This window comes from Hypanus sabinus, chromosome 9, assembly GCF_030144855.1.
Source record: "Hypanus sabinus isolate sHypSab1 chromosome 9, sHypSab1.hap1, whole genome shotgun sequence".
In the NCBI taxonomy this organism is placed as follows: Eukaryota; Metazoa; Chordata; class Chondrichthyes; order Myliobatiformes; family Dasyatidae; genus Hypanus; species Hypanus sabinus.
Genome location: NC_082714.1, coordinates 91,261,394 through 91,284,826, shown reverse-complemented (window position 1 = coordinate 91,284,826; position 23,433 = coordinate 91,261,394). Strand labels below are relative to the sequence as shown.

The following is a 23,433-nucleotide window of genomic DNA, read 5'->3' as shown; positions in this document are numbered from 1 at the left end:
GTGACTCAGGCAATTACAGTGGTCAAGCAGCATTAACCTTAAACTTTGACTCTGTTTCTCTTTCTGCAGATGCTGTCTAGCCTGCTGAGTGCTTCCAGCATTTTCTGTTTTTATGTTATGCTTCCAGCATTGTCTTTTTTTTTCAATTAATTACTCCACCCTGGCTGATGGCACAAGAGACTGCAGATGCTAGAAGCTGGAACAAAAAACAGAACACTGAAAGAACTCAGTAAGTCAAGCAGCGTCTGTGGAGACAGAAGGTGCAAGTTGATGTTTCAGTTGAGAACCTGCACCAGGATAAGAGGGAGGAGGACGGATTTCCAGGAAATACCAATACAGTGGGGGTGGAGGTGTCCTTTAGGTTGTTATAGCCGACAGAGCGAGCAGGAATACGCTCCAACTATCTATTAAGTGCTCTCAATGGCGTGCATCTCCAATAGCCTTTGACAACCAAGTCCACCTACTGGCCTTCACGTGTAGCTTAGCTACTAAGCTCAGCCGAACAGTCTCTTCTGATAGTAGAAGGGGCAAAAGCAGGTTACTGGCATCTTAAAACCAATTGCTTTGGGCAAATGAGGCTTGTCAGCAGTGGTTGGCAGCTCATTTAGGAGAAGGAAAACTGATGCTGGACCTCTGTTGCCTTGGGGCTATATTCATGAGGTAGCATTCTCAAGTAAACCCAGAGGAAAACTCCAGAGCTGGGGTTCAATGCTGCCTGGGAACTCCTGCGATGCATCTGGTGCCAAACTGTATCAATCGTTCGTCTCTGCTGATCTCCTTTGGAATCATCAGCTGCGTGGAGTGGGAGCCTGCTGCATGGGTATCGGCTTGCTCTTCATTTTGTACTGCCATGGCTTGCGTATCATTTAGAAAGCTGTGACGCAAAATCCATGGTGAACCCTAACCAACGGAGGGCTTTGGGGGGGGGGGGGGGCGGTGGAGGGTAGAGGATAGTTAGGTGATGGGTGAAACCAGATGGGGAGATGAGTTCACAAAAGTTGGTTGATGGGAAAGAGAATGCTGCGCAAATAGATCCAGATTGGGTAACAGGGCTGGGAAGGGGTGGAGGGTGACTGTGTGTGGGAGAGAAATACAGCATGTGGATTGGAAAAATTGGAAATTGGAAAATTCAGTATTCAACTCTGCATTATTATGATGTAAGTGTTGGTATTTTTTTTGGTATTTTCTGTTGATTCTCACCAGCTGCAGAGATGTGCATGAGTAATTTGAGCTCCTAGTTAACCAAGGCTTTGGGGAGGCTTTTGTACTTGAGCAGTGACGTGATATCCTAAAAATCCATTAAAACAAGTAGGTGTGCTCCTTAATTTAACCTCCACTTCCAAGCGCATGTTTTGGTCAGCACTACACACACTCTAAACTTTGCTGGAGTGTTAGCTTTTGGGATTTGAATACTGGGCAATTCTTGTTTCAAGTAGGTGAAATTGGTAAACTGGTTTGTTACAGTCTCATGTTCTAAAGTACAGTGCAAAAATATCATTAATGTAAGAAAGTCACTCTTAATCACATGGAATTCAAGGGAAACTTCCTTCTGCTGAGTGATAGGGAATATGGACTTTGCTAAGTATGTGACGGCAGAAGAAATAGATGGATATGATAATGGATTTGAATGATATAGTGGTGAGATGTGATGCCATGGCTATGAGCAAAATGAACAATGTAAATCTATGTAAATCTTAAAACCTTTGGCCATCAGTTGAAAAATGTGGTGTACACTCATTTGGAAGTTGGGATTGTGTGCAGTTTTGGTCACCGAATTACAGGAAGGATATTAATAAGGTTGAAAGAGTGCAGAGAAGGTTTAAAAGGATGTTGCCGGGACTTGACAAACTGAGTTACAGAAAAAAGTTGAATAGGTGAGGACTTTATTCCCTGGAGCGTAGAAGAATGAGGGGAGATTTGATAGAGGTGTATAAAATTATGATGGGTATAGATAGAGTGAATGCAAGCAGGCTTTTTCTACTGAGGTGAGGGGAGAAAAAAGAACCAGAGGACATGGGTTAAGGTTGAAGGGGGAAAAGTTTAATGGGAACATTAGAGGGGGCTCCTTCACACACACAGTGGTGGGAGTGTGGAATGAGCTGCCAGATGAAGTGGTAAATGCGGACTCACTTTTAACATTTAAGAAAAACTTGGGCAGGTACATGGATGAGAGGTGTGGAGGGATATAGCCCAGGTGTAGGTCAGTGGGACTAGACAGAAAAATGGTTTGGCAGAACCAAGAAGGGCCAAAAGGAAGCACAAAGTACACTGCAGATGCTGTGGTCAAATCAAGATGTACAAACAAGCTGGATGAACTCAGCAGGTTGGGCAGCATCCGTTGAAAGAAGCAGTCAACGTTTTGGGTCGAGACCCTTCGTCAGGACTAAAGAAGGAGGGGGCAGAGGCCCTATAAAGAAGGTGGGGGGAGGGTGGAAAACCAATCAAAGGAGAGATCAAGGGATGGGGGAGGGGAAGCAGGGAGAGGATAGGTAGCTAGAAGAGGAGACAGAGTGAAGGTGGAATTTCCGGTAATTCCCTCCCTCTCCCTTCCCCCATCCCATCTTCACTCTGTCTCCTCTTCTAGCTGCCTGTCACCTCTCATGACTCTGCCTTCTCCTACTACCCATAGTGCTTTCCCCTTAGATTCCTCCTTCATCTCTCCTGCCTATCCCCTCCCTGCTTCCCCTCCCCCACCCCTTGATCTTTCCTCTGATTGGTTTTCCACCCTCCCCCCACCTTCTTTATAGGGCCCCTGCCCCCTCCTTCTTTAGTCCTGACGAAGGGTCTCGACCCGAAACGTTGACTGCTTCTTTCAATGGATGCTGCCCAACCTGCTGAGTTCATCCAGCTTTTTTGTACGTCTTAAAGGGCCAAAACGCCTGTCTCTGTGCTGTAATGTTCTATGGTTCTATGATACACAGGCTGGCACCCAACTGGAAATGTCTTTATGGAAAATGGGCACAACATTAGAGACTGACATAAAAGGCAATGGCTATCAGGTCTTTGCATTAATTTATATGTGCTGAAGATTAAGGATTGCATCAGAACTCAGTAGTTCTAGTGAAAGCTCAACCTGTACATACTGTATATACAGCCAAATGAAACAATGTTCCTTTGGGCCACAGTGCATCCACAAATCATTTATCTCACAGCACGTAAAAGGAAGTATTACCACCAATTAGTTACTAAAATATAATTCAAAATGCATGTGAAATGTGCTGCACAGGTAAACAGTAAGTAGCTTGCTGTCCTAGTGACGACAGTGGCAAGGTATTCATTAGTCTCACAGTCTGGGGGAAGAAGCAGTTAGCCGGTCTGGCAGTCCTAGTCCTGATGCTCCCGTACCTCCCTCCTGATGATAGTGGGTCGTAGAGATTGTGGGACAGATGTTGTGCTTCAGATTTTTCATGTACAACACTCCTGGTAAATGTCATAAATGGGATGGGAGACTCTGATCCTCTTGGCAGTTTTTACTACCTTCTATAGGATCTTACAATCCAATGCCTTGCAGCTTCCATACTGCACAATGATGCAGCCAGGTAGGTGACACGCAAATAAATAATACATTGAATAATGTAATAAATAGGTATAACTAGGGAAATGATTAAATATTTTTTCTCTTCCTCCCCCCACACCCCCCCACCCTTCCGAAAAACAAGAGTCAACAGAGTGTGGAATTGGAGAGGCAGAAGATCAACTCAACAATGAGGAACCTGCAAATGCAGCTCCAGGAAAGCACGGAAGAGAGTAGCCATTGGAAAGAGATGTTCCAGAAAAACCGGGAGGAGTTGCGCAGCAGCAAGCAAGAGTAGGTTTAGCATTGAGAAGGTTTCACGTTTGATTTGGTCCAAGTCATGGGTTTAAAATTAACTTTAAATGAAAATTGAGCTCGTTTTGCCTTTGCATCCAGATGAACTTGCTGTCAGAAAGGGCAGTGATGGTGGACTTCACTGCAGTTTTAAGTACCTGACTGTGCACTTGCAGTACTGCTGCCTGCAGGGCTACAGTCTACAAAGTGACAACTGACATGTGCAGCGCCTCTCCTTTTGAATGAGAATATATTAAATCCAGTGCCACTTAAGAATTTGTGGTGCACACTCCAACGTTTCCACTCCTCCAGTAAAATGCTGAGAGTCTATTGTCAAACAAATCACACTTCAGATCACGTGTTCAATCCCAAGGGTGTCTGGGATTGAACAGGTGGATGCTGAGGTGCAAGCTCTGTATATGGGTAGAATGAAATCTTTTGATTAAGCATAGAGGTTAGCACAGTTGCCACCAGCAATCATCAATTGAGATTCTATTCCCATCGCTACCTGTAAGGTCTTTGTATATTCTCCCCTCGAATTCGTAGGTTTCCTCCCACATTCCAAAGACGTGGGTTAGGGTTAGAGAGTTGTAGTGCCAGAAGCATGGCGTCGCTTATGGGCTGCTCGGCACAATCCTCAGGCTGTTAGTCATTGACGCAAAATGACACATTTCATTATGTTTTGATGGATGTGTGACAAAGCTAATCTTTATCGTTTATTGCTATTTCCAAATCCCAGACTAATGCAGATGAAAATGGAGAAGGAAGAATATGACGAAGAACTTCGAGATTTGCGAGATCGTTACTCTATGCTGCAAGGCGAGGTGGACCATGTGAAAAAGACCTCAGTAGACATTGCTGGGATGGAGGCGCTTAAAAAAGTATGAAGACGCAAGATACTGCTGCTACTATAAATCTGGAGCAATGCGCAAAGGAGCTGGTGGAATCTTTTCAGCAGCTTTGGAAAATGGACAGTCTGTTTTGGGTCAAGACTCCTCTCTGGACTCTTCCCAAAATGCCAACTGTTTCCTTTCATAAATCCTGCTGGCCTCACATGATTCCTCCAGCTCATTTGTGTGTTACTTAAAAATAAAAGTATTGTTTTCAGATTGTCACTACTGCAGATACCCCATAACTGCAAGTTTTCCAGTGGCCTGATGTAATACATGATCATATCTCTTCTGCATTAGGAACTGGATAAAGCAAAGAAGGAACTAAAGGAGAAGACTGCTTCCATTGAGTACCACGAGGCATTAATTCAACAAAAAGAGAAGGAATTAAGTTTACTGAAGGAGGCAAATAACGAAAAGGCAGCGAATCATAGCAAAGTGCTGGAAGAGTTAAAACAAAACCATCACAAGGAAGTGGAGATGCTCAGGAAGAACTGCGACCTCATGGCAGAGGTGAGCTTCACTTGCAACCAATATGTTTAAATTCTCCAATGGAGCATAACAGTTATCATAACATTATTACAGTGCCAGTAACCTGGGTTCAATTCCTGCTGCTGTCTGTAAGGAGTTTGTACGTTCTCCCTGTGACTGTGTGGCTTTCCTGCAGGTGCTCCAGTTCCCTCCCACATTCTAAAGACCTACAGTTTCGTAGGTTAATTGGTCACATGGGTGTCATTGGGCTGAAAGGCCTGTTACTGTGCTGTATCTCCAAATAAAAAATAGCCACAAGTAAAGAAAATCACAACCGGTCAAGCAGTGCTCATTCAGCAGATTTTGTGAAGGTGGTCTAGCAGATGATCTTCTCAGACCAGCTTTTCTCAGAATGCACATCTTTACTGGGAAAGTTTTGTCTACTAGTCCTGGTGTGTGTTAAGGATCCCATGTTTGCCATCAGTTTTATTGTGAACATGACTTGAGTCATGTGAAAGCACTTGCTGCATGCAGTGTGTGCATCTTAAATTTTCATGGTACTTTATTTAAGGTTGTGAAACATCTCTTTTCAATTCATATTTATTTATTACATGTACATGGAAACAAACAATGAAATGTATCATTTGCATTAACAACCAACACACCTAAGGATGTTTCAAGATTCAAAATTTTTTGTTGTCATTCTTCAGTATGCGAGTATAAAGGAAAACAAAGTGATTGTTACTCCAGATCTGATGCAGCATAGAAGAAACACAATAAATGTAAAAATAATGCTGTAAAATACACGTTGAGTGTGGCTATATATACATAAGATTAGCTAATGTACATAGACTGATTGTACATAAAGAAATGCCAGGTGCAAGAGGATCTGTACATAAGTTGGTTCCTAGGGGTTTCCTAACTTTCCTTGGAGAGGAATCAGATAGGGGTATCAGAACAGATATCAAAGTACATTTAAATCTGTAAGAAGTAGTAGGAGCTTTAGGTGAGCAGGAAAGTGAAATTCCAGCTTCCTGAAGTCAGGATCTAAGCTGATCTGCGATCCTAGCTGACATTGACTGAGTGATTGTTGTTGAGGCACCACTCAGCCAGGTTTTTAAATCTTCTTCCTATATGCTGATTTGTCACCACCTTTGATTCAGCCCCTGGCAGAGGTGTCATCAGCAAAATTAAATATGGCATTGGAGCTGTGCATAGCTACACAGTCATAAGTGGTCCCAGAGCAAAATAACTTAAAACAAAATGTATATATCACAAATATTTGTCAAACCAAAATTATAAGGGCTTCGGAGGAACAACAGAGGAGTGGGAAAATGGGGTTGCTGTGAAAACTGTATTGAAGTATAAAATACACGTGTAGGACTAATGAGTTCAGAGAGCAGGGATTGGGATGATGGGCTAAATATTCAATCCTGTGTTAGACTGTCCTGTAGCTTCACAGGCAAGTCACTTTGTTAGTGTGTGTGTGTGTGTGTGTGTGGGGGGGGGGGGGGAGCAGGGGAGGAGGGATGGTAAGGGAAAGCGGCAGAATGCAGAGGGGTGAGATAAAGTATCTCCACCTGCATTGTAGAATCTTAGTAGTGAGATTTGAACTTCTGGCATCAGCTGTAAGTGTGGAGCATTAAATTAAATAGCATAGTAGTTAGCAAAATGCTGTTACAGCTCAGGGTATCTAAAGTTTGGAGTTCAATTCCAGCATCCTCTGTAGGCAGTCTCTGTACGCTCTTCCGTTAGAATGCTGGGTTTTCTCCGGGTGCTCCGGTTTCCTCTTCCCACAGTCTAAAAACATACCAGGTAGATTAATTGGTCATTGTAAATTGTCCTGTAATTAGGTTAGGGTTAAATCATGGTTGTCGGGAGTTGCTGGATGGTGCTGCTCAAAGGGCTGAAAAGGTCTATTCTATGCTATTTCTTTAAATAAGTATAAAATATAGCTTCATTGGGGTAGGGAAAATGGTAAAAGTAGAGCTCAGCTGCCACCACAGAGGTCTCATCACTAGGATAGTGAGCTGTTTATTGTTACTGAACTCTTTACTATTTACCTGTTCTGTGCACTTCACAAGCATTTTGAATTATATTTTGCTAACTTATTTGTGGTAATATTTCATTTTATGTGCTGTGTGTGATGAAGGTATTGTGAGAACGTTGTTTTGTATGATGTGCAGTTGGATGACAAACTTGAACTTGAGCTTTACAATTTACAGTTTTTGACAAAATGTTGTAAAAAGTCACTTTTAATTAAGAGAGATGATCTCTCCAATTTTGCCTGCTTGTTGCCTTTCAATAGATCAGAAATCAAAGCTAATAGTTTCACTGTTATCCTGAACTGTGGCAGAGCCTAGTGGTGTTGAAGATCCGCAATAGGTAGCAACATGGTAGCATAGCATTTAGCACGATGTTATTACGGTTCGGAGTGTTGGAGTTCAATTTTGATGCTGTCTATAAGGTGTATGTACATCCTCACCTTGAATGAGAGGGGTTTTTCCGCATGCTCCAGTTTCCTCCCACAATCCAAAGGCATTTCGGTTAGTAGGTTATTTGGTTTTGTAAATTGTCCTGTGATTAGGCTAGGGTTAAATAGGCAGGTTGCTGGCGTGCACGTATCAATGTGTTGGAAGGACCTGTTTTCTCTACATAAAATGTAGGATTCAATAAATTTCAATCCAATTCCAACCAGTCACTAAAACAGCTGTTCACAGTCAAAACTTCCATGTTTGAAAGTGTTTTGTTTTCTTTTGATCTTGCAGGAGAAAATAAACCTAGTAAATGAAAAGGGAGTTACAGAACAGGCGAAGAAAGCAGCCGATTCTACTCTGAAACAACTGAGGCAGGATAATGAGGACCTGAAGAGGAGGATTTCTCAGATGGACTTCCAAATGGGAGAATGCAAGGACATGCTTGAAGAATTTCGAAGCTCTGAATCAAGGCTGAAAGACAAAATAGCCAGGCTTGAGGTAATTTAACAGCAAACGCTTTTCTAATTTAATACATTCAAATAGTTCAATTTAATATCCGAGTATGTATACAGTATATATTCAGACATCCACAAAACAAGAAACCCCACAGAATGAATGATAGAAACATCAGAACCCTGAAACCTACCCTACCCCCATCAACAAGAAGCAGCAGAAACATTGACCCTCTCTCACTTGCAGAAGCACTGATACCCCGGCACTCCCCCACCACCATGCAAGGTAAAGCAAAAGACCCTGAAGAGATCTTGATAGTTGTATGATGTTGACACCAGTAGTAAACGTGGGACTTATTTTCTGACCTTTATTGACCCCTAAGAAGATGTGGTTAGTTCTTACCATCTTTTAACTGCTGCAGTGCTTGTGGTGGGGATGTTGTGCTATCGGGTTAGGAGTAGTTGGATTTTAACAATGATAACATGTTTCATGTCTGGTAGTGTGTGATTTGAAAGAGAACCTGCAAGTGGTGTGTTTCCACGCCCTACTGCACTTGTCCCCCAAATGGTGGAATTAGTAGGACTGAGAGACATTGACTTTGGCAAATTGCCTCACTGCATTCAGTAGATGTTATGCTATTGCTATGGAGGGCCAGTACAGAGGTGGTAAATATCTTGGGTAGTGGATTATTCCAATAATATGACCAATAATAGTCAAGCGATCTGATTTTACGTTGAATGTTGAGATTCTCAATATTTTGGAGTTGCACAGAGGCAAAAGTAATTTTTCCAAGATGTTACTGACTGTACCTTACAGCTGTGGAGAAGCTTTAGAGAATGGGAATGTTGACTGGCTCACCACTAGATGAAAAAATTACTTTTCCCGTATGTCTGTCCTGTCAAATATTGTATTCACCAGTGAGGCTTTCCCCTATTCTTCATGCTACTTGCTTCACCAATTCACCAGTGTAACCCTCTGGTTCCATCGGCTGTACACCCTCCAGCCCCACCAAACCTGGGAGATTGGAGTATCTTGATACCCCAAATTCCCCTGTTTATGTGTATGCTGTGTGATTTTTTTTTTACCTGTTACTCATCAGTACCATGAAATAACAGACAGTACACCACAAAATATTTAGCTTTATAATTCTTAATTTGACTGAAGGGTTAGTAAAGAAAAAGCAAAAAAGAAAAGGGCCCATTTTAATGAAACAGTCTAATATGCACAAGTTGGAGCTCACGGTTTCCTCTTCACCGAGCCTCCTCCTCCTCATCGAATCCTGGCCCCACTCCTCTGACATCATCTCTCCGGCGTCTCTCTCTTCTCCTTTCTGAAAAGCCCCAAGCCCAACCTTAGTGACCCTCACCAGCGAAACACCCCCACCCCCCGACTGCATTCATCCCCATTGGATGGCACACATTTCTCTGATCTCTTACCTTCAACGGTAATCCAAACAAGCAGCTTACACAGAGAACAGAAAAGCATAACAGAGAAAAAATATGAACCATCTGAACCAATAATATTAATCATAACCTTGTAGATCACCCTCCCGTAGAACATAGAACATCACAGCACAGCACAGCACTTCAGCCCACAATGCTATGCTGAGCTTTTAATCCACTCCAAGATCAATCTAACCCTTTCCTCCTATGTAGCCCTCCATCTTTCTATTACCTATGTATCTATCAAAAGTTCCTTAAATGTCCCTAATGTATCTGCCTCTTCCATCACCTCTGGCAGTGTGTTCTGTGTATTTTTTTTAGCTTTTCTTTTAACAAACTTATTTTTTTTACAAAAAAATTCCCCCTATACAATCACTTTAAAATTAAGCCCCATCATTAACCATTTCCACCCCTTGGAAAAGGTCTCTGGCTGTCCACTCAATCTATGCCTCTTTTCATCTTGTACACCCCTGTCTTGTCATCTCTCATCAGCTGATGTTTTGCACTGAGACTCTTTATCAAGGCTGGGAAAGTAGGGGAAAGATGCCAAACTAAGGTGGGGGAGGTGATAGGTAAGGTAGGATACTGGGATTTGATAGGTAGATTTTTTTCCCAAAAGAATTTTGAAAATTCAATAAGTTCTCCATTAACCTTGTTGAGTCTCTTTTGTCTCCCTCTGTGCAGACAAAACTAGCCACAATTTCTGTTCTGTAATTGTTATATGGTTAACTGTTGGCTAAAATTTTCCATTCTTGGCAATGTTGTTGTAAATCTTCTCTACAACCTCTCCAGTGAAATCACATCATTTCTATAAATGTTGTTGGTGTCATCCTTGAAGGGCTTGGCCCTAGATTAAGTTTTTATGGCTGTGATTTGGATGGAGATTTTAAACTGGAGGTTGATTGACTTTTATTGGGTACGGATGCAAAGAGATCCAGAAAAAAGGTTGCATATGACTAATACGTGGGGGCATAATTTTAAAGTGTTTGGAGCAAAACAGAGAGGGGATGTTAGAGGTAAGTTCTTTACAGAGTTTGGCAAGTGCATAGAACATTGTGGTAGAGGCAGATATATTGGGGGCAATTAAATGATTCAGATGACTGATAGAAAAATGGAGGACTTCATAGGAGGAAGTGTGAGATAAATCTTAGAGTAGATCAAAAGGTTGGCACGTGGGCCAAAGGAAATGTACTGTGCTTTAGTGGTCTATGTTCTAAGGTGGGCAAATGACTTAACTCAGTTCAACTATTGTCTATTTGAATAACCAGATAACTTCAGAGGTTTTGAATGGCTGTCACTGATAAGTATCCAAATAAGTTAGTATCCTGCCTGTTTTAGGTGGAGCGAAAGCAGATGGAAGAGTCTCTGGGCGAAGTCACTGACCAGGAACAGGAAGCAGCTGTGGCAAAGAGAGTGTTGGAAAACCGTCTGGAAGAAGCACAGGTATAGCATTGTCTGTCTCTGAATCCTTGACATACTCTAAAGCTTGGTTAACTGCGCCTTGTTGAGACCCACGTTCAACTTGGAGCTGGCTTCATGTCACATTGCTGGTCTATTTTCCTAAAATTCCAAACAAAACAACTGGCACTACAGTACTGGGGGAGCACTGCACTGTCAGAGGTACTGCTCAGGTGAGGCACTCATCCAATGTCCTTGTCTCCCTCAAGTGGATGTAAAATAACCCACAACACTGTTCTGAAGGAGAGCCAGGGGAGAGTTCCTGAATTTCCTGGGCCCGAGGTTTATCCCTCAACTGAGATTATAAAAGCTGATGTGGTCATCACGACGTTACTGTTAGCTTGTGTAGACAGTTGTTTTCTGATGACTCCATATCATTATACTTGGCTGGAAAGCACATTTCAGCATCCAGTTTGAAACATAGAAAGAATTGTTGTAAATGCTTTTTTCTGAATGCAAAACATTTATTGGAATATTTTAACTTGCGTTTAAAAAAATATAAAGAGATTGGCTTTCTTTATCACATGTACATCGAACATGCAGTGTAATGTGTCATTTGCATCATATCAAATTAGCAAGGATTGTGCTGGACAGCCTGCAAGTGTCATTACGCTTCCAGCGCCAACATAGCATGCCCACAACTCATTAACCCTAAACCATACATCATTGGAATGTGGGAGGAAACCTACACGGTCACAGGGAGAATGAACAACTCCTTATAAATAGCAGGTGGAATTGATCCTGATCTCACAGCTGGTGCTGTAAAGCGTTGCACTAACGGTTGTGCCTCCATGCAGTGAAGATAACTAGTTAACATTTAGCATATCCTTCACAGCAGAGAACCTTAAATTAATCTCAGAATTACTTTCTCATCAATTAATAGTAGATGAGTCTCATAAATGATGGTGAGTCTCATAAACCATGTCCTCAGAGATGTCCTCCTTATAGATGCTGCCTGGCCTGCTGCATTCCACCAGCATTTTGTGTGTGTTGCTTGAATTTCCAGCATCTGCAGATTTCTTCGTGTTTGCTCCTCAGGCACCACTTCTGTTGCACCGCAAAAAGTCAACACTGACAGATGCTCTGCTGAAGCTGCTGCACCATCCCAGGTATCCGGTAGCAATGCATTTGGTAGTGTATGTGGAGTGGCTGTTTCCAGTAGAGGGAGAGGTAGGACCAGAGGACACAGCCTCAGAATAGAAGGGCATCCCTTTGGAACAGAGATGAGAAGGAATTTCTTTAGCCAGAGGGTGGTGAATCTGTGAAAGTCACTGTCACAGATGGCTGTGGATGCCAAGCCATTGGGTATATTTAAAGCTGAGCTTGATGGGTTCTTGATTCGTCAGGGTGTCAAAGGATGGGGAGAAGGCAGCAGAATGGTGTTGAGAGGGATAATAAATCAGCCATGAAGGAATGGAGGAGCAGACTCAATGGGCCAAATAGCCTAATTCTGCTCATATGTTTTTTGATCTAAACCAAAAGAGCTGGTCATTAACTTCAGGAAAGGGAGCAGCACACATATTCCTGTCTATCTCAGTGGTGCTGAGGTTGAGAGCTTCAAGTTCCTAGAGCCAATTACCTGTGGAGGCACAACTATGTCGATGCTTCAGCCAAGAAAGCTCACCAATGTCTTTACTTCCTCAGGTGGTTAAAGAAATTTGGCTGAATTCTGCTTCTTTGTCCTACGGTCTAATGGATTCGTTTCTTTTCTAGACCATGATTTCAAATACGTGTCTGAAAGGTTCTGTTGCAGCTGGAATATTCTATTCACTGGATTTTGTACATTCAAGTATTCATTGCTGAGCTTGCTCTGTTAGCATGAGAAGTGTCCTGCTACTTTTTTTCATTTTCTTTTCCCTGCCTTCTCAATAAACAGCGGAACCTGAGCAGAGTGACCCAAGACTACGAACAGTTGAACGAGCGTTTCCAAGATGAGTTGAGGCAGAAGGACCAGCTCAAGAAAGCGAAGAGTGAACTGGAAGAACAGAAGAGGCTTCAGGAAAAAATGGTTGAAAAGCTCCAGAAAGAGGTACAAAGAAGAGAAGGGGAAAAATTTTTTCAAAAAGGCAGTTTTGCTTTGTCCTCTGCTCAAACGCTTGCATTGATCCCACTGGTTAACCTTTTGGTAATTGCAAGTTTGCATTGAGAATGACAGCAAAAAGATTAATATAGATAGTTAGCCTAAGCAGGGATGCGTACACTTAAGTTTCACGCAAATGATTTTAAAGGCCAATGAGTCTGCAACACAGAACATCACAGCACACAGATCCTTCAGCTCATGATGTTGTTAACCTTTTAACCTATTTTAAGATCAATCTAACCCTTTCCTCCTAAGTAGCCCTCATTTTTTCTATCATTCATATGCCTTAAATGACCCTGATGTATCTGCCTCTGCCAGCACCCTAGCAGGGTGATTCACACACCCAGTGCTCTCTGTGGGGAAGAAAATGTAACAAAAAACTATTTATTTATTTGTGACATCCCATGCCCATACTTTCCTTCAATCACCTTAAAATTATACTCTCTGGTGTTAACTATCTCCACACTGGGCTGCCCACTCAATCTATGCTTCTTACCATCTTGTACATCTCTATCAAGTTACCTCTCATCCCCTTTATCTCTAAAGAAAGACAGCTTAATTCATTTTATCCCCTCTAATTCAGCCAGCATCATAATAAATCTCTGCACCCTTTCTAAAACTTTTGACAGCTTTTATATAATGAGGTGACCAGAACAGAACACAATATTTTGAGTCTTAAACACTATCACTTGCACGGCAAAATACATTCTGCTTTAGAACTCTTTATACCTCTACTTTTTCAGAATCTTATCAGAAACCTTGAGTCCTCAGGCTTCCCAGACCTTCTGTGACTAGAAACACATTTTTCCTTATCTTAGTAGTTTAAAGGAATTCCACTAAATTTTTCTTGAGATTCTCTTGGTTGACCAGAAGCTGATCCCCTGATGTAGCCAGGTTGCTCTAATAATCTTTTTGATTTTTCCCATCGTAGATTGAAGTCATCTCTGAGCAATCGGGAAGTTCAGTAGTTAAACTGCAGTCTCAGTTGGAGGAGCATCGAGATAAGTCACGTCGCGAGTTACTTGAGCACCAGAGACAAGGGAAGGAGAAGACACTGGAACTGGAAAAGGCAAACATGACCATCAAAAGACAACAAGATGAGGTACAAGCCTTTCCTTTTAGTACAAGCCAGGTTTGCTCAGGGGTGCAGGCCACTTTCCATCTTTGTTCGCGAGCCTGTTTCCCTATAAGACATGCTAGTGCCAAGGATTCCCTGAACGTGGATATAAATGAATCTCAATAAAATTTGTGGTCAGCAACTAATGTGGTTAAAGACCAGCATTGTTTACGTACTGTCCGTTCAAAGCCAGGCGTTGATCATTTTAAAGAGTCTGGTAGTATTTGTTTTTGAAAACTTGTGTAGAACTGCTATCTTGCTGAAGAGCCTACACAGCAAAACACATTAGTAGTTCAGCTATTCTGAAATGAGAAGCAGCCTAGCACAACATGAAAAGCTGAATCTAACTATGTCATGCTAACTTAGGAGCAAAAGTCAAATGTAGATACCAGAAATCTGATGTTGGAAACATTCAGCTGATTCGGCAGCATCTGTGGAAAGATAAACAGTTGTAGTTTCTGGTCTGTACACTACATCAGGGAACCAAAAACGACAATATTACAAAAGAATTTGGAAATCAAGGGATACATTTGTTGGAATTTTCAGCATATTCTAGGGAACTGACTTGGAAGCACAAGTAGCATAGTGGTTAGTGTAACTCCTAATGCCAGCAACCAGGGTTCAATACCCACTCCTGCTTGTACATTCTGCTCATGACTGCGTATGTTTCCTCTGGGTGCTCTGGTTTCCTCCCACATTCCAAAGACGATGGTTCATAGGTTAATTGGTCACATGGATGTAGTGTCATATTGAGCTGGAGGGTCTTGTTGTGATGCTGTATCTCTAAATAAAAACCCAGGAAGGACTTTTGATGAAATTGGTAGCCTGAAATGATCCATTATATTTGAAGTAGTGATCAGTTCCTGCCACTAGATGGTAATAGAGTTAGCATTTAGCATAACATTTATCTTGTTCACAGCAAACATCCCAAGAGTTTCACGGTAAACAAATGGGTGGTGTGATAATGTAGTAAAACAAGACACTGAAATAAGTACAGTAAAACTGAAAAATTCAACAATTTAGGCAACATCTGCAAAAGTAACATTTTGAGAGAATAAGGATTGGGTTTATTTGTCACGTGTACATCTAGACAAGCAGTTGTTTGTTTCAGTGACCAACATAGTCCGAGGAGGTGCTGGGGGCAACCCTGCAAGTGTCGCTATGCTTCTGGCGCCGACATAGAATGCCCGCAACTCACTAACCCTAATGCGTACGCTTTTGGAACGTAAGAGGAACCCAGAGCACCTGGAGCAAACCCATGCAGTCACTGGGAAAATGTACAAACTCCTTACAGGCAGTGGCGAGAATTGAACCTGGATCGGTGGCGCTCTAAAGCATTAACAGTAACTGCTATGTGACCATGCCTTACCTAGTTCATCTGTCAAAGACATCAAACATAATTTCTGTTATCTTCAGACTAGACTGCCAGTCTGTTTCTATTCTCTGTAAACTCTACCCAACTCCCAGCTCTCACAAGGTCTGTTCAATCAACACTGGCCCACACCCAGTCATGATTTTAGAATATTCCCATCCCATCTTCAGATCCCTCCCTGTCCTAATCCCTTATTTAATTAAAAGGCTGACAGAATGTCAAACTTCTGCTCCTCTTGTTGATCATTCCACTGTCGTCAGCCAAGCCTTCAGCTACTGAGATTGTAAACTTTGGAATTCCCTTCCAGAACTTCTTTGCCCCTCTTTTTCTCCACTAAGGTGCTCCTTAAAACTTAACCTCTTTAGCATTACATAGTTGTTTACATTGTCGAAACATTAACTGTTTATTCCACTCCATAGGTGCTGCCTGCCTTCCTGAGTTTCCCCACTATTTTGTATGGTACTACCTTTTTAACCAGTTTTTTTTGGTCACTTAGTTCTCATAAAGGAAAATAAAGAACTACAATAGAATTTATGAAAAACTATACATAAAGACTGACAAACGGCTAACGTTCCAAAGAAGACAAGTTGTGCAAATAACAAAACAAAAACAGAACATACAAGTTGTAGGGTCCTTGAAAGTGAAGTGAGTACAGGTTGTGTAATCAGTTCAAAGTTGTGGCAAATGAAGTTATTCATGCTGGTTCAGAAGCCTGGGTAGGGTAATAACTGTTCTTAACCTGGTGGTGTTGGGACCTAAAGCTCCTGAACCTCCTGCCCGTTGGTAGTAGTGAGAAGAGAGCATGGCCTGGATGGCGAGGTTCGTTGAAACTGAATGCTGTTTTCTTGTGGCAGTGCTCCATTTAAATGTGCTCAATGTTTGGGGAAAGATCCACCTGTGATGGACTAGGCTATCTCCTTGTAAATGTCATTTCCAGTTTTCTTTTGTTGCAAAGCTTTGATGCAGTTTCAGTGTTTGCTGTTAATTGCATTGCACAATGAAGGGGTCCATCCAAGGGGTCAGTATGGTCATGGTGGAGGATTACAAATACCTGGGGATACAAACAGACAATAAACTGGACTGGTCAAAGAACACTGAGGCTGTCTACAAGAAGGGTCAGAGACGTCTCTATTTCTTGAGGAGACTGAGGTCCTTTAACGTCTGCTGGATGATGCTGAGGATGTTCTACAAGGCTCTGGTGGCCAGTGCTATCATCTTTGCTGTTGTGTGCTGGGGCAGCAGGCTGAGGGTAGCAGACACCAACAGAATCAACAAACTCATTCGTAAGGCCAGTGATGTTGTGGAGATGGAACTGGACTCTCTGACAGTGGTGTTTGACAAGAGGATGCTGTCCAAGTTGCATGCCATCTTGGACAATGACTCCCATCCACTCCATAAGGTACTGGTTAGGTACAGGAGTACATTCAGCCAGAGACTCATTCCACCGAGATGCAACACTGAGCGTCATAGGAAGTCATTCCTGCATGTGGCCATCAAACTTTACAGCTGCTCCCAATAGGCTGGTCCTGGACTTATTTCCACTGGGCATGATCAACTTATTATTTAATTATTTATGGTTTTATATTGCTATGTTTCTACACTATTCTTGGTTGGTGCGGCTGTAACAAAACCCAATTTCCCTCGGGATCAATAAAGTATGTCTGTCTGTCTGTCTGAAAGGTGTTGTGTTTATCCCTCCAGATTGGCCATTTGAAACAGGAGTTGCAACAGAGCAATGCTGAAAAGGAGAGTGCGCTGCTGGATAAAGATGTGCTGGGACAGAAGGTGCTGTGCTTGGAACAGGAAATGGATACCAAGCGAAGGAACCAGGATGACAAATCCAGGCTGGCAAAAGTACTGGAGGTCAGTTGCTTGTGTATTTATACAAGGAGGCCTTTTGATCCAACCCTGCTCCCTATTATTTTCCAGTAATCCAGTAGCCTGTTCTGTCCACGCACCTACCAAATGCCTCTTTAATTCCTTTGCAATTTCAGGGAGGGTTTATAGCAGCCATTAACTGGTGCATTCCTATCTGGTATAGAGTGGACAATGCACAGGATCAGAAAAATCTGCAAAAGGCTGTATACGCTGCCAGCTCTATCATAGGCACCAGCCTCCCTAGCCTTGAGGACATCATCAAAAGGCGTTGCCTCAAAAAGGCAGTATCCATCATTAAAGACTTCCATCACACAGGACATGCGCTCTTCTCATTGCTACCATCAAGGAGCTGTACAGGAGCCTGAAGACACTGTGTTTTAGCTTATTTCCATCCACTATCAGATTGCTGAACAGTCCGTGAATACTACCTCACCATCTTAGTTTTGTTTTTGCACTAATCTCTTATTGTAACAATTTATGTCTTGGTGTGTATTGCTGCCACAAAACATCAAATTTCACAGCACATGTCAGTGATAATAAACCTGATTCTGATTCTACCAACCTGCAAGTCTGTGAAAAGAAACGGAAGCTCTAGGAAAAAACAGTCTCAAGCAGAAGGTGCAAACTCTATATGCAGAAAACACCCATCATCAGAATTGAGCCTGGGTTCCTGCAGCCGTTAGAGAGCAGCACTGACCTGTCAACTTTGACATTGTTCAAACAGAAAACTGCAACCGCTCACCTAGCTTTCAGAACCATAACGTCTGTCATCGGCAAATCCAACGAATGTTGTCTGGAGCAACACACAATCTGCTGGAGGAGCTTGGTGTGCCAAGCAACATCTGTAGGGAGGGAGGAATTGTTGAGGTTTCTGATGAGAGACCCTGTGTTGAGACTGAAAATTGAGGAAGAGTGGTAAGGTAGGAGCCCTGGGTGATTAGTGGACTGAGGATGGAGGAAAGACGATACAGTACTTGAATTAACTGGGTGAGTGGGAGGGGAAAAGGGTGAAGTTGGGAAACGGAAAAAGGGTGAAGTTGGGAAACGGGCTGCTGGATGATCACAGGAGATGGACAGAGAGGTGAAGGAGGTTGAAGATGGAGATGGCTGCTGAACATTTTTCTAGTCCCAGACAAGGTTGGCAGCTATAATCTGATCATTCTAGGAAAGTATGTTAATCCTTTGTAGTTTTTGAGCTGTTTGCAGGTATTAGACCATAGACACATGAGCAGAATTTGTCCATCAAGTCTGCTCTGGTCTTCCATAGTGGCTGATTATTATCCCTCTGAACCATATCCTCTGCCTTCTCCCTGTAACCTTTGACCCTTTTACTAATCACCTATCAACCTCTGCTTTAAATATACCCCTTCTAGAACTAGGAGATCATTGTCAAAATACTTGCTATTGGTTGATTATTGTCACATGTACCAAGATACAGTGAAAAGTTTACCTTGCATTCTGTTCATTCAGATCAAATCATTACAGTCCATTGAGCTACAAAAATCAAATCAAGTTTAACTATCATTCAAACCATACCTAGATGCAGCTGGATGAGACAGCCTTCCTCTGGGGCCAACGTGCAAAGCATTCAATATAGCAAGTAACATAATTCAAAATAGAGAACAAAAGAAACATATTCACTCAAAAAAAAACATATACAGTGCAAGACCCTGAGCGACAATGTCCAACAATCAATGGTATAGTCTCCCGACAGCGTGCAGACACAAGCAATTCAGCCTTTCATTCCACCAAGGTAAAACAATATACAGAACAAAGAATAAAAGTGACTGAAAAGGTGCAGTACAGGGAGATGAGGAGAAACTTTGTTTACTGAATCAAATGAGAATTTATACATGCAGAACATCAAACTGTCAGGGCACCTTCAGAGGAGATTGCAGTTTACAGCCCTCACAAGGACGAATTTATCCAAGTTGGGTGGGAAAGTTATTGCAGTACAATATTAAGCCTTAATATCAATACCTCATTCCCTCCACCACCTACAATTTGGAAGGACAAGTGGAAAAAGGGAACAGCTTCACTTGCAGAATCCCCCCCAAGGCACTTACACTCCTGACTTGGAAATGAATTGCCATTCCTTCAGTGCCACTTACTCAAAATCCCGGAATCTCCTTCCAACAGCATTATGTGAGTACGTTTGCCAGGAGGACTTCAGTAGTTTAAGATGACAACTTATCACCATCTCCTCATAGTAGGTAAGGGGGAAGTAGTAAACACTGGCCTTGGTAGACTTGATGGTTGCAGAGGGTTGGAAAATTGCAAATGTCACTCCACTCTTAAGAAGGGAGGAAGGAGGAAGAAAGAAAATTATAGGCCCATTAGACTGAACAGTGGTTCGGGAGGTGTGGGAGTCCATTGTTATAAATGTGGTACGTGGAAGCACATGATAAAATAAAGCAAAGCCAGCGTGGTTTCCTTAAGGGGAAATCTTGCCTGACTGTTGGAACTCTTTGAGGAAATAACAAGTAGGATAGACAAAGGATGGAAGTTGTGTACTTGGATTTTCAGGTAGCCTCAAGATGCCACACATGAGAATACTTAACCAGAAAAGAGTCCCTGGCCTGATATTACAGGACAAGTACTAGCATGGATAGAAGATTGGCTCCCTTTATTCTCACTCTGAGTGAGAATAAAGGGAGCCTTTTCTGGTTGGCTGCTGGTGACTAGTTCGCAGGTGTCGGTGTTTCTAAACGGAGAAGATTCAAAAATCAGAGGTGCAAAGTGACTTGCAAGTCCTTGAGCAGGATTTCCTAAAGGTTAACCTGCAGGTTGAGTTGTTGGTAGGGAAGGCAAATGCAATGTTACCATTCATTTCGAGAGGACAAGACCATAGAACAAGATGGTGAGACTTTAATAAGGCATTGGTCAGACTGTACTTGGAGTATTGTGGGGCAGTTTTGTGCCTCTTCATCAATGAAAAAATGTGTTGGTAATGAAGAGGGTGCAGAGGAGGTTCACAATGATTTCAGAAATGAGAGGGTTAATCTTTAAGCATTTGATGGCTCTAGGCCTGTACTTAATAGAGTTTAGAAGAATGAAGGAGGGGGTGGAAGCTCTTTGAAACCTACTGAATATTGAAAGGCTTAGACAGTGAACATGGGAGTCTAAGACCAGAGGGTACAGAGATGAGGAGAAATTTCTTGAGCCAGAGGGAATGAATCTGTGGAATTCATTGCCGCAGATGGCTGTGGAGGCTAAGTGTATTTAAAGCAGAGATTGGTAAGTTCTTGATTAGTCAGGGAGTTAAAGGTTATGAGAAGGCAGGAGAATGGGGTTGAGGGGGATCCTAATTCAATCATGATGGAATGGTGGAGCAGGCTTGATGGGCCAAGAGGCTTAATTCTGCTCTGATGTCTTGTGGTACCCAGATTACAAACATTAACTAATGAAAAACCCAATTAGCAGGATGTCTGGTCATTACTACATTGTTGTCTGTGGGAGCTTGCTGTGCATGGATTGCTGTCTCCTTGCCTACATCACAGCAGTGATTACACTTCAAAGCATTTCCTTGCCTGCAATCTACTTGAGGGTAATACATTATTATGAAGGACTCTAAGCAATAATCAACTTTTCTTGCCTTTCATTGAGAACATGCCTTGCCTACTATTGAGAACATCTTCAAAAGGTGCTGCCTCAAGAAGGTAACATCCCTATTTCAGGATCTGCCCTTTTCTTGTTACTACCATTGGGGAGGAGGTACAGGAGCCTAAAGACCCACAGTCATCATTTCAGAAACAGCTTCACCACCACCACCAGGTTTCTGAATGGTTCATGAGCTGACTGAGCTGCCTGTTACGCCACTTCTGTTTAGGGCAACAATGAGGGTCCTCCATCTCTGGGCTTCCTTCATCATGTCAGTAGCTTCCTCTCGGCTTTCCTGCAAGTCCTGGGTGGAGGCTTGGGAATACCATTGCACTCAGATGTAATGCACACAAAATGCTGGTGGAACACAGCAGACCAGGCAACATCTATAGGAAGAAGCACTGTTGATGTTTCAGGCTGAGACCCTTTGTCAGGACTAACTGAAAGAAAAGAAAGTAAGAGGGGGAAATCTGAAATGATAGGAGAAGACCGGAGGGGGTGGGGTGAAACTAAGAGCTGGAAAGGTGATTGGCAAAAGGGATACAGAGCTGGAGAAGGGAAAGGATCATGAGATGGGAGGCCTAGGGAGAAAGAAAGGGGGGAGGGGAGCACCAGAGGGAGATGGAGAACAGGCAAAGAGTGATGAGCAGAGAGAGATTAAAAAAAAGGGGGGAAATAAATAAATCAGGGATGGGGTAAAAAGGGGAGGAGTGGCATTAACGGAAGTTAGAAAAACCAATGTTCATGCCATCAGGTTGGAGGCTACCCAGACGGAATATAAGGTGTTGCTTCTCCTCCAACCTGAGTGTGGCTTCATCTTGACAGTAGAGGAGGCCATCCACATTCCCCAAAATCTGAGTGAGTACTGTGTAAATGCTGCCCACTTGCAATTACCTGTTAGCAAGAAATAACAGATCATACACCACATGCAATCATAAAGAAAGTAAATTTACAAATTTCAACTTTGTCGAACAGTTAGTAGGAAAAGAGCTCATCTTGATTGTTGTTTACTCATGCACTGGGCCCACGGTCTGCGTGAAAGCACACACCACCTTCCAAATGTCGCTCAAGATCATTTCATGTAGACGTGCTCAACGGTTGGGAGGGTTTTGGGTCAAGTCCACTTCCTTTTGCAAGATTTTCCGTGTAAAGGCATTAGTATTCCTGTAGCGTTCTCACTCGGGTGTAATGGAAACGCCGAATTAAACACCGAGATAAACCACAGTCAATGAAACAAGGTTGCAGTAAGATTAACCATTTACTGTTCACTCTTCACATTAACATATGGTGAAAACTGTTGATAAAACAAAACAAGATTGATACAGTATTTGTTCCCTTCTTGATATCACATTTCCATTGTAAATACTTGTAAAAGTAACTATAACTACATTACATTAAGGTGCAGTATACAGGCAGAATTTACCTACGCCATTGACTACTTTAAATACACTTCAATGCAAACTATCCGCAACTCTTTAACTAACGAAAACATAAACATTATCGACCATCGTTACTTTTAACAGGATCGGTGTTAACATTTTAATTCAACATATCGATTATCTATTAACTTACAGTGTTGCTCTCACTGTGATTTCTAATGCTTGCAAAACAACTTCTGCTCGGGTCTGCCTCGTGGTGAGCCCCCGCCCTCGTGTTGATCTCAAACCGGTATTTTCCCACAAGACGCGGCGAAACCGGATGTGACGTCATCGCATTCCGATATATTTTACAGGCAATGAATATACTTTAAACACTTCTAACTCTAACTAGAAAATACTAACAAATGAATTACTAAGCGAAAATATTATAAACTAAATAACTGCCATAAAGACAACACACTCCCCGCCTGACCTTCGCAAGGTCACAATGAACAGAATACAAAACTTAGTCTCTAATCAGTCATTAGGTAGAAGTAGAATAACTTCTGTAACTGGCCTTTGGTAAATTTTCACATCGCCTTGGTCGGTAGTCTTCAACTCGATCTTCCTGACATGTCCATCCCCACTAGGGAATGTAGCAGTGATTCTGGCCATTGGCCAGCTGTTGCGGGCAATTTGCTTGTCCCTGAGCAGGACTAAGTCTCCAACTTGAAGATTCCTGCGGGGTTCTGTCCACTTTTGTCTGTGTTGCAACAAAGGTAGATATTCCTGTCTCCAACGAGACCAGAACCGATTTGCCAGAGCTTGGACTTGTCTCCATTGCTTTGTGTACAAATCCTTGTCTGAGAAGTCTCCTGGTGGAGGGGGAGCTCCTGCCTTCTGCGTAAGAAGCATTGATGGGGAGAGTATGAAGGGGTTTTCTGGGTCAGAAGACACAGGTAGGAGTGGTCATGCGTTTATAATGGCTGGGACCTCTGCCATTAGGGTGTACAGTACCTCGTGGGTCAA

At 42.5% G+C, this 23,433-nt stretch overlaps 1 protein-coding gene across 5 annotated transcripts in view; it reads left to right on the top strand.

Annotated features, from left to right (window-relative positions):
- Positions 1–23,433, top strand: part of cgnb (cingulin b) — a 163,757-nt gene that overhangs the window by 100,352 nt on the left and 39,972 nt on the right. For all 5 annotated transcript variants that reach the window (XM_059980176.1, XM_059980178.1, XM_059980179.1 and 2 more), the window contains 8 exons: positions 3,660–3,808; positions 4,548–4,689; positions 4,999–5,211; positions 7,938–8,144; positions 10,880–10,984; positions 12,876–13,028; positions 14,011–14,181; positions 17,270–17,431. In XM_059980176.1, coding sequence (XP_059836159.1) covers positions 3,660–3,808; positions 4,548–4,689; positions 4,999–5,211; positions 7,938–8,144; positions 10,880–10,984; positions 12,876–13,028; positions 14,011–14,181; positions 17,270–17,431 — 1,302 coding nt within the window. The remainder of the gene's footprint in view (positions 1–3,659; positions 3,809–4,547; positions 4,690–4,998; positions 5,212–7,937; positions 8,145–10,879; positions 10,985–12,875; positions 13,029–14,010; positions 14,182–17,269; positions 17,432–23,433) is intronic.